The sequence below is a fragment of the Coenobita brevimanus genome, chromosome 55 (genome assembly GCF_032717465.1).
Source record: "Coenobita brevimanus isolate Jiangsu-jjx chromosome 55, ASM3271746v2, whole genome shotgun sequence".
Classification (NCBI taxonomy): domain Eukaryota; kingdom Metazoa; phylum Arthropoda; class Malacostraca; order Decapoda; family Coenobitidae; genus Coenobita; species Coenobita brevimanus.
The window spans coordinates 58469478-58486314 of NC_137008.1; the positions used below are offsets into that span (position 1 = coordinate 58469478).

General features: G+C 39.9%; 1 protein-coding gene across 1 annotated transcript in view; it reads right to left on the bottom strand.

The window, feature by feature from the left end:
• Positions 1-6458: 6458 nt before the first annotated feature.
• The window catches only part of LOC145401404 (uncharacterized), a 47728-nt gene continuing 37349 nt past the window's right edge, over positions 6459-16837 (bottom strand). Inside the window, exon 5 of the mRNA XM_080273742.1 lies at positions 6459-6695. Within this exon, the coding sequence (XP_080129868.1) occupies positions 6482-6695 (214 nt within the window). The 3' untranslated portion in view covers positions 6459-6481. The remainder of the gene's footprint in view (positions 6696-16837) is intronic.

Consider the following 16837-nt stretch of genomic DNA (forward strand, 5'->3'; position numbering starts at 1 on the left):
GAACCAGTCACAAGACAAACAAAAGCATCACTTAACTGCTGAGTGACAAGACGGAAATTCTGTATGCATGGGATTGTGTTGCAGTTTATCTACATCTCTTACTACGCTACCAGGGCTCTTGCTAACTGCCGATGGTTGAGAGCCATTTGGCTCCTAAGGTTTCAGATTTACAAGCCAAATAAATTTTTAGTAGCCAAACTGACTATGAGCCGAAATATTTTACTAGCAGTAAAAATAATTATTTACACATTGTGATGATTAGAATCATATAATTTTTAAACATTCACAATGGCGACAAGGAATGACTTAATAATCGATCACAACGTGCTTTTTTGTTCGTTTAAGTGAGATTTACTTATTTTGCAATTTAATGGGTTTTGAGGTGGATGTATTTTCTCCTCGCCAAAAGGCAACTTGCATGCAAAATTTCTTCGCCGAAGGGAAAAAATACTCGCATTTGCGAGCTGTGGCTCGCCAAACAAGAGCCCTGACTACAGGTGTATTAGTGACGTTTTACTTTCTCACATACAAGTAATTCATATACATATCAAACACTGCCAACACAAACAAGAGACAAGACTGGAAACCCTTCTTTGCTTAAGGACAGATTATAGCAGCCTAACTGCTGAGCAACTGTGTTGCAAGATGCCTAGAAAATCCTGTGGCACAGGGAGAGGGAGAGATTGGTTGTAGACTTTCCTTCTACTCTGATTCATGTCCCCAGTATGATCAAATGGCTGTACTCTGATCTCACACCAAGTGATTGTCAGAAATGGAACTTGGGTTTTGGAATGTGTTTAACCCGTTAACTGCGCATGGTGGGTTTTTTTGGAGGTGTCCGTGGTGTGCAGACATAGGGATAAAGATGAAACGTCCCAATGGCCAAATTTTGTCTTAGGAACTGAGAGAACACATGCCAAAGTACATAGTAACGAAATATTAGCTCAATATTTACCTTGGTAAAGCCATGGATGAACATCGACATGTCTCATTCCCTATTGGAATGTATGGTTTTAGTTTTCTTTTTCGGTTTTGGTTTCGATTTCGGTTTTGAAGGCTGAAACATGCTTGCATGGGTCGGCCTTGGTCACCATGGCACTATATTCAAAATTCACCTGCACAGCCATGGCTGTATTGAGCAGTTGCACTCGGAACAGCACAGGCTGTATAGAGCAGTTAATGGGTTAAACATAAACCTAAGCATCTAAAAAATGAATGGAGCTTTATCTTTCTTTTGTAGTTATCAAGTTTTGTAGGTTACTAGTACACTTATGCTGAAATATGAAACAAAGATATCTGAAGGTTTAATAGGCGCTGTTTACTTGTATTTTCACTCGTGTATCCACACTTACCAGAATTTCTAGTTAAGTAGGTGCATATTTTCACAACTACAGTATTCTGAACATTTCAGTGATGGTTTGCTTCACTAATTCTTGTTGCTGCCAGAATCTTTATAAAGATCAGTGATGAACAAGAGTAACATTGGCAAAAAATGGCAGTGTCCATGTATAGCGTGTGGAATCCGTTAATGATAATGGCCTCATGAATTATTCTACCAGTATATGCATATCTTGAATTTTACTTACTTCAGTTATCCATGTCTGTTTCATACCGAGACATAGGAGCTGGAAGTGGAGAAGTGTACGGTATCTCCCTCTAGTTTTCATAGTCTTACTAGGGGGTCTATTTACAGATGATGTGAGACAACTTTAAGTGTCTTCTGCATTCTTAGTCTGACAGAACTATATTTATTATGACACCTGGTGATGGTCAGGTGCTAAATGAAGATTCAAATTTCCAAGAAATATAAGTTTTTCCATAATAATGCCAGCATAAGTGCAGGCCAGTCTCCTATCCTTCTATGTCTTGAATTATGACAGCTTAGTCTCCAGCCAAATGTTATTTTATCTGCTTATCCAAAATCTAATTATCCAGGCAGGTAATCAAACCTTGCTTATACTGTTTCTGGTATATAAAAATTTTACAGTTCTGCTCAACACTTGTTTTACAGCCAGCAATTTTATGCAGTACAGTACTCTATGTTACCCAATAATGGAGAGTGTACTCTACTGCACCTGTACGACAACCCCACAAGAGCAACTGCATACTTGTGGTTGATGGGTCTGCTCACTCAGACAGATGGGTAATGCAACCACAATAACAATAACCTATCTATAGGTTCTTAACTGAATATAAATAATGAACTCGTGAAAACTGTATCAGTGTACAGCAGTTTGGATATATCTATGTTTTATGCATTCCAAAATGACTCTGGAGCAATCCTGATGGAACAAATTCATATCCACTGACAAATACATCTTCAAAGGCACATTAATGTTAAAGTACTTACAAGCTTTAATTACTCATCAATACTGTGCATTGCAGAGACCTCATCCAAATGAATGATGAAAAAATATACAAGTTATTTGCAGGTAACACAATTTACATTCTGTAAAGTATCTGAGATGTAAAAAAGTAAAATCTATTATAGTCTCATAATTCAAGTACTGTTGCAGCTGTGAAATTAATAGCATCAAAAGTTTCACTATCAACCCCACTGCAGATATTATATGAGTAATACTCTCATGATAATTATTGGCGAATTATGTGAAAAACTGTTCACTGGAGGACATCCCAATATATTTCCACATAAATGCCAATGACCATTAAATATGTGAGCAAAGAATGTGGCAATGTGAGCATGAGGTGTGCACAGAGTGATTTCTAGAGCCTTCAGTGCTTAAACAAAGGATTTGTGAGGTGCGAGTGTGTGTGCATAGTTTTTTATTGAAGCAGGCAATGAGTGAATTTTGAAGCACAGAGTGCTTGTAGATAGTGAGTTTCATTCATTTCATTTTTGAAAGCTCCAACATGCTTGCATGCACTGGCCTCGGTCACCTAATGAGACACTTTCTGTGTGAGTGTGTAGTTATATATGCTAAAATAAACTCTTGATATTCTGTCATCATTTGGACTAACTCTTGCCAGGTTATCCAAAACTCCAAGTTAATCATGACAAGCACTGCACTGCCCTAAATGCTTTGTCTCAAAGAAAGTTAGTTCAATATGAAAATGTCTTGAACTGAAAAGCAATTCACCTTCAGTCCTTTCCTTCAGAGGCACAAAATCACTGGGCTAAGTGGTGTGTGTGTGTGTGTGTGGGGGGGGGGGGCTCATTTTGAGGTTACTTAGGTCTGAAAAATGGCAGTAACATGACAAAGCATCAAAGGAGCAGCACAGGGCAATAAAGAAACTGAGGCCATATACATGTGTCACATTTGTGCTAAGGTATCTTGCAAGTTGGGGCTCACTTTCTGCCTTCACAAAATTATCCTGAATTCCAACTGAGCAAATATAGAGATACTGAGGGCTTACTGTTGACAGGTATATACATACAGGTATATGGAGAGGAATTAAATCAGACTAATGAGGTAAAAATATCAACCTGGCTAAGAGGCCAGAACCAAAATATCTTTTAACTTGCATTTTTACAATACTGTACATTCCATTCGATAATACACTCTGATTATAGACTGGACAGTGTCATTTGGAAAGACATTTACCTAGAATGCATGGAGGAGCTCTGTCATCTGGGGACATGCTGAATGTAGAAGCAAAAGCTAGCTAGCTCTGCAGGTAGAATGAGAAATAGATGATAAAATTTTAGGGACGTGTTTACTCTTCTAACCACGAAGGAGGTTCTTTCATGCTGATGGCACTCTTTAAAAAACATGTATAAGAAATGCTATGCTGCATGGCAGTGAGACCTGGCCTGTATAAGAAAAGGATACATCCTGAATGAAAAGTTCAGAAACACGAATACTGAGATGGATGATTGAGGTCTCACACTGTTACATACCTGAGCATAGCATGCAGCCGGAGAGATCTGGCATAGGAAATACTATATCTGAGGCAATTCAAACTAGTAGACTGAAATGTCTGGGGCACGATGAGAGGAGGGAAGACGACGACTGACATGGGAGAGTAACAAGTATAAATGTGGATTGTCTACAAGCATACCGAGGAAGACATGGGGTGAGGTCCTCCATGGAGACCTCTGGAAAAAGGGAATGACCAGGGAAATGGCTAAATATTGTAAAATACAGAGAACTGCCAACAGGTGAGAGGTTCTACACACACTAGTGTGGTCAGTGGTGTTTTAACATAAATGTAAAATGTAAATGCAAACATCTGTGAATTCATGATCTGCGTATGATTCTCAGTACTAAATCTGTGGAAATGTGATGACTATTATGCAAGTTAAGTTACTTTAGTCATTCTGTATCATCTGTTTCCATCACTTAGCACCTAGCATCTGATGAAACTTCATTTCTTAAGAAGCATCTGACCATTTTCTTAAAATCTAATGGAGTTATTTACTATGCTGGGTGGTAGCCACATAACCAAATTATGGCACCTGGTGTTTTAGTGGGTAATTAAGGTGCTCCAATTGGATTGAGCCATTGAAGGTTTATATCCAAGGGTTAGTTGAGGTTTATTGCTCATGTACTGCCACTCAGGAATGAGTGAGGCTGGTCACTCTCACCATAAAATTCAGGACTAACTAGCCTAGCCCTGGGCTCCTACACTCCTCATGGAGCAACACAGGATCTGATGATGAATGAATGAAATATAAAGAGTTCACTGCATCAATATTCCGTGTTGAGGTCATGCAACATGGGCACACTGCTTTCAATCACTCAGAAGCAACTGGAAGTTTCTAGTAATGTAATGCAACCACAAGGACAGGCCAATTACCTTGCCTGACACATTCTGGACTACGACAGCCTAGCCTCTGCTTCCCATGCCTGAAAGGGTTAATACAGTATTGGATATCATCATTAAATTACTTATGGCACTGAATGAGAAAGTAACAGATCCACTCACTGAAACCTGATTACCAACAAAAATTATTAAATGAAGTACAAAGTAGTAATGCGAAAGTATCATCCACAATTATCCTGAAGTATACCAGGGAAATGTAACACCTTACAGTATATTAAAAATAATGGCAGCAGATCATTTCTAAAATATTCCTGGTATGCATATATGCACATGTACACAAAAAAATGCACACACACACACACACACACACACACACACACACACACACACACACACACACACACACACACACAAAAGCATACATCTAGTAACAATGAATTACTGTACTGATATTCATTGCTCTGTGGTGAAAGACATCTACTGTACATGTATACCCAAGCATTCAGTCACTGGGATTATAAATATGTGCAATATACAAGATTTACATATCCCTGCACAGATGCAGAGGCAGCTTGATATTTGGTCTCTTGTAGAAAGTGTCTTACCAGTAAGCTCAATCTCCTTATGACAGCTTGTTAGGTAAACATATTCTTTACTTTAAGCAGCACCTTACCAAACCAGTTCTTCTTGCTGACAGTCTTTTATATTTTTCTGGTTATTTCTGGGGTGGTAAATGAATGTTTCATATTAAATTTCTTTCCTTATTGCTTTTAGCAATGTCCCTTCCTCTACATCAAATGTTTCTCGAGTGTAATGGCGGACACTTCTAACACATGTCCCAATTACCTTTTAGTAACTCTTCCTAACCTTGTATCTCTCTCAACCTAGCCTAACCTAACCTAATGTAACCTACCTAACCAAATCAAACCTAACAATTTAACTTAACCTAACCTAATGTAACTTAACTAACCAAACCTAACCTAGCAATTTAATCTAACCTCATCTAACTTAACAAAGAATCAAGTAAGTTTCAGCAAGCCTGCCATTACAAATGTTCATGAGGCATAAAGAACATGAGGATAAAACAACACGGGGGAAAAAAGTCAACAGAAAATAACTGTTTACCATCATGACAATAGTCAGAAAAAATAAAAAAACAAACAAGAGTAATATCAACTGAACTGGTAAGGTCCTTTTGCTGCTTAAAGTAAAATGTACGTTTACCATTTTTTATCTACTTATGTACATACAATGACAATTTACCATTTTCTGACAAAGTTCTTATCAAGGTGATCTTTTAATCATCACAGTTAAAATAATAACCTTTGTATCAACATTCTGGCAAATGAAAAAAGGAAAATCAATGCTATATCCCTTAAACTTTATAACCTTGAATGAATTATCCTTCTTTTTATATTCTCCATGAAATATTCCTCACCCCCACCATTGCAAATTATTAAAACTATTAACTTTCTGTTCACCTCTTCTGCTAATTTCATGGTACATTCCTCATTCTATCTTCAGTTCTCCCTTTTCACTATTTCCTTACTCATTCTTCATTCTATCTTCATTTCTCCCTTCTCACTATTTCCTTACTCTTTTAAGTTCTTCATTCATTCCCTTAGATTTTCACCTTTCCGTCAATGCGCTCCTCCACTTAATACTGTCAAACTGTTCTTTACACCATTTTCCTTACCCTTTATCAATCCACAAGCATTTCTCTCCATTCCCTCCCCACCTGGTAACTGGACCAGCACTATAGCTCATACAGCTCCTCGTGGTCCCTTAGTAACCTCTTCAGTGACATTGTGATGGTTCTGCCAGGTGTGACAACTGGGTGGGGGGCTGAGGTGGGGTCATGGTAACCATTGTGATAGATATTCTGCCGCGTCGCTGAATGCCACCGGCCGCTGCTTACACTATCACTTCGGCAATGTGAATCGTCCACCTCCATCCGGTCTATGATAGGGCTGCAGAGAAGTAAAATAGTTAATGTTGGTTTACAGATCATTCTGTCTCTTAAGTATGGGGACAGTGCTGAAAATCAACATACACTGGTGGGCGAGACTAATGCCCCTTTAACCATCATCAACACTGGCTCCTGACATCAACAACTTACTTTGAAAACTTGTTTAATCTCCAACCACATACAGTAAAACCTCACTATAACAGATTAATTGGGGTCCAAGCCATTCTGAAAAAAGCAAATTTCTGATAAAAGCAACATCCAGATTTCCCCTGCTAACCCGGACTTTTTCTGATATATCAGACATTGGTCCAGATTGCACCAACAGTTTTTAAACTGTTTTCACTATCATTGCAGTACTGTACTGTACACTGGCCTAGCAGTCCGGACCGCTTCTGGCTTTATCAGTCTTTTTCCAATATATAAGAATTTAGTCGCATCAGCTCCTCGAGTCCGATAAAAGCAAATTCTGGTACTTTGAAGTCCGTTATACCGAGATTTTACTGTATTACAAAGTACATGATGTACAGTTTTCACATGTAATTAGAGACCAAGTACCTCTCTAAGAAGCATAATACTATCTTAAAGGGAACATTTACCCTACTCACACAATCAGCCAGTGACAATACTTCTTATGCATAATGAAAAATTCTTTCTATTCTCTTAAGAAATGCAGCAGGATTTTCCTGCAAATTTCCAACAAGGACTGTCTTTCTCTTGCTTTTACATTTTCCTGATTCTGAATCCTACCTTACCCATTTATTAGAGGGACACAAAAGTCTGGCAGATGAATATTCCTCCCTTTCTTAAATTATAGTACATTAGATTTGTTTTCATGCCAGATGTAGGTGTTTTTTTATTCTTATCTCTTCTTCAAAACACTGATATATTATCTAGTCGATGTTGCCACGAGACTTCTTGTCCATAATTGCTGATGATATTAGGATCTTAGGTTCAATTCACTTACAGTAATGTGCAAGCAAAATCATTATACATCTTGTGGTCTCACTGCCTTTATTATTCACCGAATAATGTCAACCCAACTCAGGCTAACAGGAGACACAGCACTGACATGCAGACAGTCAAGAACAACAGAAAAAAAGAAGTTACTGTATAAATTAAGTACAGGTATCAGATATATGTATGTTCTGACTGGTGAGAAGCTGGTGGAGGCATTTTCATTAATCAACGGTACTCTTTCGTTTCCAGGTGGCTTACTTACACGTGTTCCCTGTGTCAACAAGTGGGTTGGTGCAGGGTTAGTGCCCTTCCCCGTAAAACAACTCAAAGGCAACTGGCTACCCCTGACGGAATTATGGTGTCTGGGTATAGACAGAAAGATACACAGTCAAAGATACATGAGTTGCTGCAGTCACACACATATGTGGTAGGAAAGAAAGTTATGTCAAACAGGCTACTGACGATAAATGAAAAAATGTTACACTCAAATAATCAACACAGAAATCCAACTGCTTCCACTGCCCAATGTTTGTAAGGCCCAGTGATCAAGGGGACAGAGAGATTTAGAGGCATGAAACACTGGCATTCATGTTCCACTAAGCTAAGTGAATCTATAGATGATTTTAATTTCAAAAATTACATAATGAAAAGAAATGAAGAGTTAAGAGTGTCTGCTTTGGATGAGAGGGAGGTAGCAGGGAGCTTCCTTATTCTCTTGAGGGCAAGTACAGATAAGTGTGGCTATAATCCCTTCTGAATCTTTGATATGGATGAGATAATTTTGTTGGAATACTCCCTTCAAAATCTTTAATAGGGATGAGACAAATTTGTTGGGAAGGAGTGAGGGGCATTAACCCTCATTCAAATGTACCTCACCTGGAGTACTTCTGGCCATGCTCTCAGTAAACACTCTACAATGTCTTCCTTTACAGATGAAAACCACTTTAGACTACATAGCAGGATGACATAAACTAACATAAGACAGTTTTAGTGCTGGGGCAATAATGCAGTCAATCTGAGGAAGATCAGACCCAGTTAAATCTTTTATAAATTTTTTAACTATTCCACATTTATATCACACCATCAAAACTAACCAGTCACACTTCACCATACTTCAACGCGGTAAGGTGGTGTTTGCTGCATGGGAACACTGGTTTACTACACAAGACGGCCCTGCAGGGACAGTTGCTTGCCTGCGGTTGATGGGCCTCCTCAGCCAGACAGACCAGGGTTGCTCAGCAAATTAAATCCCTCTTATCTTCAGCAAAGATTCTACTAGGGTTACACAACTCCTGACTTTCAGAAATTAAAATTTCCGATTTTTTTTTTCAAATGATTATTTTTACAAGGTAATTACGAGGTGTGGTAGGTGGGGGCAATCACCATCCACTCACTTGATGCAATGCTACTCTTGGATGCCTGCTCTTTCCTCTCTTCCTTTCTCTTCCGTCTTTCTTTCCTTCATTCATTCCTCTTCCTTCTGTCTATGGGTGACTCTACTGTACACTGAGTGACAAGTCAAATGGTTTCTTGTGCACCAGGAAACCATTTACTACACTGTGTGGTAACCATATAACCAAATTATGATGCCTGGTGGTTTAGTGGGTAATTAAGGCACTCCAATCGGACTGACCCGGCACAGGTTTATATCCACAGAGTGGTTGGGGTTTATTACTCAAGTAATACCACTAAGGGATGAGTGAGGCTGGTCCATCATCCGAAATGTCAGGAGCAACTTGCCTAGCCCTGGGCTCCTACGCTCCTCACGGGGAAACACTGGATTGGATGATGATGATGATGATGACAATGTATGCTGGATCATGCTCACTGAATATGCATACACACTGGAAGGTTAAATTCAATTTACAGTGTGTAAATTTTGACTTGCAAAGCTTTTCCTGACAGACATCTCAAGTAAACCTGGGAATGCCTGTATAACAATTCTCTGCTTTCCCTTCCTTTACTGTTATATAAAGCCTGCTCTGTATTATACACAATCTCTTTATTTTGGGTAATTACAGCAAAATGACACTGAATGCATTTCTTTGACAGCCCACTCAGTATGAGAAGGTCATCTCTATGTGATGTTTGCTACTGCCAAAAAATTTCATTCAGCCTGGAGGAGACCTCTCAACATGAAGTGGTTAAAAATAGTCTCTAGTAACCTTCATGTTTTTTTCTTTTCCTCCGTGCTGTCATATGAGTTTATTCAGTTCCGGAGAGACTTCGTATAATCAGAAGGTTAGCAGAGTAATGGGAATGACCCAAGCAAGGACATTGATTATATTTCAATTCTTCAGTTAAGTACCTAAACTTTTATCTACTGCAGTGGAATGAGCCATGTACATTACACAGGATTTAATAACAAACAAATTATTCTACTGTTAGGTGAAAAATTCCAATGATCATCCATGGTGACCACGAGAAAAAAAAAAAAAAAAAAAAAAAAAAAAAAAAAAAAAAAATAACTAACTAACTATCTGATACTGTTCACCTCTACTCCCTTCTACTAATCGAAGCAGGTTTCTCTCATGTACTCTTCCACTCCATCTTGGTCTCCACTTTTCTTCCTCTCTTCAACTTCACTCTTGTACTCTTCTTGCTGACCCTTCAGTCATCATACACCCCCCCCCTCAAATAAATAATCAACAAACATGCATTTACTACTGTCTACACAGATCCTCTTCAATAAAACTCTGAATAAAAACATGCTTTCATCCGCCCATCACTCAATCCTTCATTGCTCCAAGACATGCACTGAGAAAAACATGCATTCTTCTTTTACTTATACAGTACATACATACATACATCATCTAATCCTGTGTTGCCCCATGAGAAGCCCGAGCCCAGGGCTAGGCAAGTTGGTCCTGACATTAAGATGAAAGTGATCAGCCTCACTCATCCCTGAGTGGCATTACCTGAGCAATAAACACAAAACACCCTTTGAATATAAACCTGCACAGGCTCAACCTAATTCAAGCACCTAAAGTAACCATTAAACAACCAAGCGCCATAGTTTGGTTATACAGTTACTACCCAGCATAGTAAATGGTTCCTAGTGTACAGGAAACCATTTGGTTCGTCACTCTCTGCAGAGTCACCTGTAGACAAAGGGAAGAGGAAAGAATGAAGGAAATAAAGACAGAAGAGGAAGGAAGGAAAGACGGAAGGAAGAGAGGAAAGCACTACATCAAGTGAGTGGATGGTAAGCACCCCCATCTACCACCAATTATTATTATTAAAACTTCCATCTAGATAAGCTAAAATCCTTGATCAAAATCAACGACCTTAATGCAAAAATATACCCAACAGTATCCCACACATCTTTTTCTTACACCTTCACTATGCAGCTTATTTCTTTGCAGTCTGCCCTACCCCTTCTATTAATTTTGTAACAGTGCAGTACTTAATCACTTGTGCTGAGGACCTATCAAGAGTCTCACAAAATAAATCAAATGACAGGAAACAAATTTACTAGTACAACAAATTGTTGCTTGACCAATGATTTGCACACTGGAAAACAAGAGTGGTCATTCCAAACTTTCTTGCCCAGCTAATTTAATCTCTTATAATCAAAGTCTGAATCTAACCCGAATCTTTATTCTGACCATGTGTATGGGTTCCATGGATACCCCACCACTGATAATCTTCCATTCCTTTTCAGACTCCTGGTCAACCTTTTTTCGAAATTGTGGCAAGATTTTTGCTGCTGTGCTAGGTACTGCATATCCAAGGCCTTTAAATATGTACACTCTTTAATTTCTAACCTACTCTACAATAATTTATATTATTCAATCTGTGCCTTCATTTCCAGATTATCTTCCAGTGGTTCTACAGCTGCTAAATTCATCAATAATCATGTTCCTCAGATAACTGTCCTTTTATCAAATTTTTCCTATTGGTTACTGATGGCCTTCTGAATTGTTTATCATATTTTATCCATGCATATTCATTTGATATGCTGGGTGGTAACCATATAACCAACTCATAAGTGTTCCCTGTGTGTCAAAAAGTGGGTTGGGGGAGGGTTAGTACCCCTCCCCAACAAACAACTACCAACTGTACAAGGACAAGCAAAATGCCTAGGACCTGGGCTGACCTACAGGTGATAACCAAGGACCGAACAAAGGACATGCTGAGGAGTGCTACAAGGAATACGAGGGGTGTGAATGATGAGGTGAAAGAGAGAGATTGTCCAGGTGCTTGAGGATGCAAAATTGGACATATGTGGATTGACTGAGACCAAATGAAGAGGTGAGAGAATGGGAATACAGACTGGGCATATGTGCATGAGTAGTTGAGAATGTGAGAGCAAAGGAGGATGTATGTACTGCTGTGTGCAAGAAATGAAAGGAGAATGTAAGACAGTATAGATCAGTTGCTTCAAGCATTGTGTGGGTAAAACTGAAAGTAGTACAAACATGGACGATTGTGTATGTATATGTGCCACCAGAAGACCTTGCAAGAAGAGTGAAAGAATTGTTCTGGCCAAATGTGGTAGCATGCATGGAAAAGTTTCAGAGGAGTGAGTGTGTGCTTCTAACTCGAGATATGAATGGAAAAGTAGGGAATGTGAATATGGATGAAGTAGTTGGTGCGTGGGGTGTGCCCGCCGAAGTGGATGACAATCATAGTTCTCTATTGGACATTAATGTGGGGAGGAGATTGGTAATTGCCAATACCCTCTTTAGGCATAAATGATTCACAGGTATACACGGTGAGTGATAAGATGGGTGGGTGGTAAATTGAATGAACAGAAGACAATGTGCGTGTGTGGATGAGAGAATGAGAAGATATGTGCTGGATGTGAGAGCATAAAGAGATTGGGGATGTGAACTCTCTGACCACCACTTGGTGGTGGTGAGTTAAGGTACAAATGCAATGGATGATAAGAATGGGAGAAGGGCAGGAGGAACCTGTCCATACAAAGAGGGTAGAATGGTTGGGGGGGGGGGGGGAAATCAATATAAGAGAGAAGTGGAGGAACGATTGGGTAAATATGGTTTAGAGCAGATAGGGGGAGGTGGAAGATGTGTGCAAAGTATTCACATAAGAAATCTGTGCAGCATTTGAGGTAGTGTGTGGAGTGAAGAGATGATGAAAGGTGGTGCAAGGAACAGCATGGTGGAATGAAGAGGCAAGACAAGCTGTGGCACAAGAGAAGAAAGCATATAGTAAGTGGATGGAAAGCTGAGGTATGGAGGAAGTTGAGAGACAGAATATAGTCATATGTAGAGAAAAGAGAGGTGGTGAGAGTAGTAAGAGAGAGTAAGAGTGGATGAGGAGTTTGGAAGGAATTTGAGTGTAAAGTGAAGGGAATGTAGGAATATGATTTGGAAGGAGATTAAGAGTGTAAGACACAATGATAAAGAAGGTTAAGGCGTGAAAGATAAAGATGGCAGATTGCTGGTGGAGAAAGGAGAAAAAGTGAGCTGATGGAGAGAACACTCTAAGGAACTGCCAAAACAAAGAGAACGAAACTAATGCAAGTATAAGTGGTTGGGGAAAGGCTGGGAAGAGGAGGGAGATGAGAAGGGAGGAAGAGATCAGTAGGATGGAAGTGGTTGAGGCAATGAAGAAGGTCAAAATGGAGAAAGCTCCAGGAATTGATCGAGTGTGTAGTGAAATGCTGAAACACTGTGAAAGAGACAGTAATAGATTGGATACGGAAGATGTGCAGATTGGCCTGGGAGGAAGGCAGAGGCCTGGGGGACTGGAGGTCAGGTATAATTATTCCTCTATACAAAAGAAAAGGGGAGAAAGATGTGTGGTAATCACAGGGGCACTTGTCTTCTTAATGCAATATGAAAGTATATGGTAAGATACTGATTGACAGAGTTAGAGAAATAACAGAGGAATAAGTTGGAGAAGAACGGAGAGGTTTCAGGAAGCAGAGAGGTTGTGTTGATCAGATATTCATCCTAAGATGTTTCACGGATGAGTCTAAAGGAGGGAAAGCAGTTGCATGCTGCCTTCATGGATTTGAAGAAAGCATATGACAGAATGGATACAAAGGAATGCAGAAAATATTAAAGTTATGTGGAGTACATGGAAAGCTGTTGAATGCTGTTAAGAGTATGTACGACAGCACTAAGCCTGCAGTGTGTAAGGATGGTGAATTGAGTGACTTTTTTTACCTGAATGTTGGACTGAAACAGGGATATGTCATGTTTCCATGACTGTTCAATTTGTATATGGATGGAATTATAAAAGAGAAACAAGTTACAATTGTGGATGCTGGTGCAACCGCAATGAGAGAGGGCAGCATTTGGAAACTTCCTGTTCTGCTGTTTGCATATGATACTGTACTGTTAAGTGAAGATGAAGGGGAACTGCATGGCTTGGTGAATGAGTCTCGGAGAGTACTTTAGAAAATCTAAAAGTGAATGTTGGGAAGAGTAAAGTTATAGGTTTTGAGGGAAATGAAGTCACTGAATGCACAATGAGGCTGGATTGCGAGGAAATAGAAACTGTGAGTACATTTAAGTGCTTGGGTAATGTGATGAGTGAGGATGGAAGTTTAGAGGATGAAGTGCTTGAATGAGTACGACAGGGAAGAAAGGTTACTGGTTCACTGAAACAGAAAACAGGGAAGTGAGAATGGAAGTAAAAAAAAGTCACTGCATGATAGTACTATGATACCCACTCAAACATATGGAAGCAAAACTTGCACCTTGTTGGAAGATCATAAATCAAGAGTGAGACCAGTGAAAATTAGTTATTTAAGGGAAACATGCAGAGTTACATGGGGAGACAGAATAACAAATGAAGAAGTGAAGGAGCATTGTGGTGTTGTTGTGGATGTGACAGAAAGAGTTAGGAGAAATATACTAATGTGGTTTGACCATGAAGACAGGATGGAGATGTGAGACTAAGAAGGAAGTGTATCTGAGTGAGGTGGAGCAGGGGAGAGGGAGGAGACCAAGGATGAGATGGAGGGATGGAGTGGGGGAAGGGTATCAAATGACAGGGGACAGGGCAACATGGAGGCAATTTGTTTGTGGCCACCCTTTACAGGATTAAGGCATTTGGCTATAGATAGATAAACCTTTGCACCCACTTCTGAAAGCACCCATCACAACCTTCACTACAAAAATCAAGAAGTAAAGGTATGGCACATCTAGCTTCTGGCCTGTTTACATATATGAGATGCAGGGATGGAGTGGAGAGGTATAAGACAGAGGGGTGTGTGAGCTAGGAGCAAGGCAGTGAAATGGTGGGGGAAAGGGCGACATGGAGGCAATTTGTTTGTGGTTACACCTTAAGGGATTAAGACGTCTGGCAATAAATACAACGACAGACAGATACATATATATATATATATATATATATATAATCAGCAGCAGCCGTTTGAGTATCCACTCCAGGACTGGCCTATCCCGACCGAAGTGGGGATGATACAGCCTATGTATCTCTACCAAGTGGCTTAGGCTGTCTGGCAGAGATTGTACGCAGCGTGAGAAGTGCTTGTATGTGTGATTGCAGTGTTGGAGAGGCTTTGGATGTGTGTGTAGTCTGTAAACCAAGTGTAATCGGCCTGCACAAGCCAACTGGGTGCAAGCATACTTTATAGTATGCGACACTGGTTCAACCACAGCACCCCTAATGTCCACCAAACCAGTACATTGTCGGGGGGAAACACTCCCAAACTTTATTACCCTGGAGGGCGAACCCTAGTTCTCCCATGTACAAAAACGCACACTCTACCACTGTACCAAAGAGGCTCATATATATATATATATATATATATATATATATATATATAATATAAAACTCAAGACCTCAGGATAAGAATACAGTATTTGCCACAATCTTCAACGAGACTGCCCTCTTGCCTTGAACAGCACATGCCTCAGTTTTGGTTGGAATTATCGTTCTTCAAATGATTACAGGGTTTCTCTTTCAAAATCACTCAGTGCTTCGTGCAAAGCCTTTGCTTGTCTGGAACATGGCTCTCATGTGGAATGACTTACTATTACATGATGTTCTGAATAGGATGGAGTCTAAGGCTTTTCGTCATATCAAATTCCCTCCTTTTACCATCTCTTTGCTTCAACCCACCACCTCCATTATACATAGAACAGTTCTTTGGAACTTCACCTGCATGTTTTCAATTCGAGACTTTAACCTAATTTCAAAGCAAACCACTCAGATAGTCACACTCTCTGAGCCAATATGTAAGATTCTGTTCACAATTTCCAAGAATCACAGCATCACCTGTATGTCAAATCTTAAAAACCTCATCCGTCACCATTCAACAACTTTCTGGCTTTTACTTCTTTCATAATGGTAACGATGTAATACCTGAACAACCATGGAGACATTACACACCCTTGTCTTACTCCAACACTGATACTGCACCATGCACTTTGACCTCCATCTTCACTTACACATGCTCCATTACCATCTCTAAAAACTCTATAAAGCATTAAAAAGCTTTCCATCCATAACACACTTACATGCATACAAAATCTTCCATAATCTTTCCCTACTCACCTAATGATATGCTTTTCCCATGACTGTACTGTAAATGCCACAAGCCAGTAGGCAACAATGGTCAGCTCTAAGCGGACCAAGCTTTGGTCCACCCGAGGTACAAATTATAGGTGGCGCTGCTGGCGACCGGAAGTGAGTTTCGACACTGAAAGTAATTTCTCTATGGAGGTACTCCAGTGCAACATTCCACCAAAGAATCATGGCCCTGGCTTAATAATCTTCGGAACCTTACCATTTCGCATGAGCATAGTTGTGATTTTCGTTATTTTCACCTTCCTCGCATCTGATGACCTCTGACCCGGCCAACATAGCTCATACGTGTACGATAAAAGTTGTAGTACCACTCAATGTCTACAAGCATGCAAACTTTCATTCAGTTCCATCCAGCCGCTGGGGAACTAGAGGGACATATTTGATAACTAAGCCGACTCCACTCTTTCTTTACCCCTGCACAATTGTTGACTCTATACAGGGGTTTTATCCGCCCCTGTGTGGAGTACAACTCTCATGTGTAGGGAGGCTCCCCACATACAGCTCTTCTCAATAGGGTAGAGTCAAATGCTTTTCGTCTCATTAACTCTCCTCCTCTTACTGACTCCCTTCAACCTCTGTCTCTTCGCCGCACTGTTGCATCTTTATCTCTTTTCTATCGCTATTTTAATGGTCACTGCTCCTCTGAACTGTCTGCTT